Source organism: Buceros rhinoceros, unplaced genomic scaffold, assembly GCF_000710305.1.
Source record: "Buceros rhinoceros silvestris isolate BGI_N320 unplaced genomic scaffold, ASM71030v1 scaffold22151, whole genome shotgun sequence".
NCBI lineage: Eukaryota > Metazoa > Chordata > Aves > Bucerotiformes > Bucerotidae > Buceros > Buceros rhinoceros.
In genome coordinates this window covers 1-645 of record NW_010393948.1, presented here as the reverse complement: position 1 = coordinate 645, position 645 = coordinate 1, and the positions used below count along the sequence as shown (strand labels likewise).

Below are 645 nucleotides of genomic sequence, written 5' to 3'. Positions count from 1 at the left end.
AAGAGCAGCCGAAGAGCCCCAGTCATTCCCCTGCCACCACACCCCCACCGCCCATACAGGTAATTCAAATGCAGCCGGAAAAAAACGGGGCAGGGAGGATTTCGTCAGCTCCCTCCCGTTATGCTGGGCTGGGACCGAGCCCTTCAGCACCGACCGGCTCTTCAGCAAGAGGCTGCTCTGGTCACCGAGAGACTCAGCAGGAGTTTGGTGAGAGCAGCCCAGCTCCTGCGCACACGCCGCCCCTGCTCCAGCGCTTGGCAAACCGCGGCTCGACCGGTGCCCCCCGGTTACCCCGCGTTAACGGGCCCGCAGAGCTCCTCGGTGAGGTTGCGTGGAGTATTCCACCGCTCTGTGCATGAAGGTTGGCTTAAACTAACTTTGTGCGGTGGCTACGCACAGCAGGGTTAATCCTGCTCCTCTCCGAGAGGGCGAGGCTGGAGGGTCACTTTGGGAGTTTGGAAGGAGTAACAAGCGTTTGGAATTTCTTCCAAAAAATCTTAATTATCGTGATGGGGTACAATCTCTCCCCTGTGTATACGGGTCACCACAGAGAAAATCTTAAAAGAGACAAACCTGGCTGAAGAGCCGAGCCGGACATCTTCCAGGGCCACCTCGCAGCTCCTTGGAGGACCCGAGTCGCAGTCA

The 645-nt window shown here is 58.1% G+C and overlaps 1 protein-coding gene across 1 annotated transcript in view; it reads right to left on the bottom strand.

Annotated features, from left to right (window-relative positions):
- Positions 1-641, bottom strand: part of LOC104501289 (long-chain-fatty-acid--CoA ligase ACSBG2-like) — a gene marked incomplete at both ends in the record, with an annotated part of 7,925 nt that extends 7,284 nt beyond the window's left edge. Inside the window, one exon of the mRNA XM_010145077.1 lies at positions 574-641. Coding sequence (XP_010143379.1) covers positions 574-641 — 68 coding nt within the window. The remainder of the gene's footprint in view (positions 1-573) is intronic.
- Between the last annotated feature and the right edge of the window lie 4 nt (positions 642-645).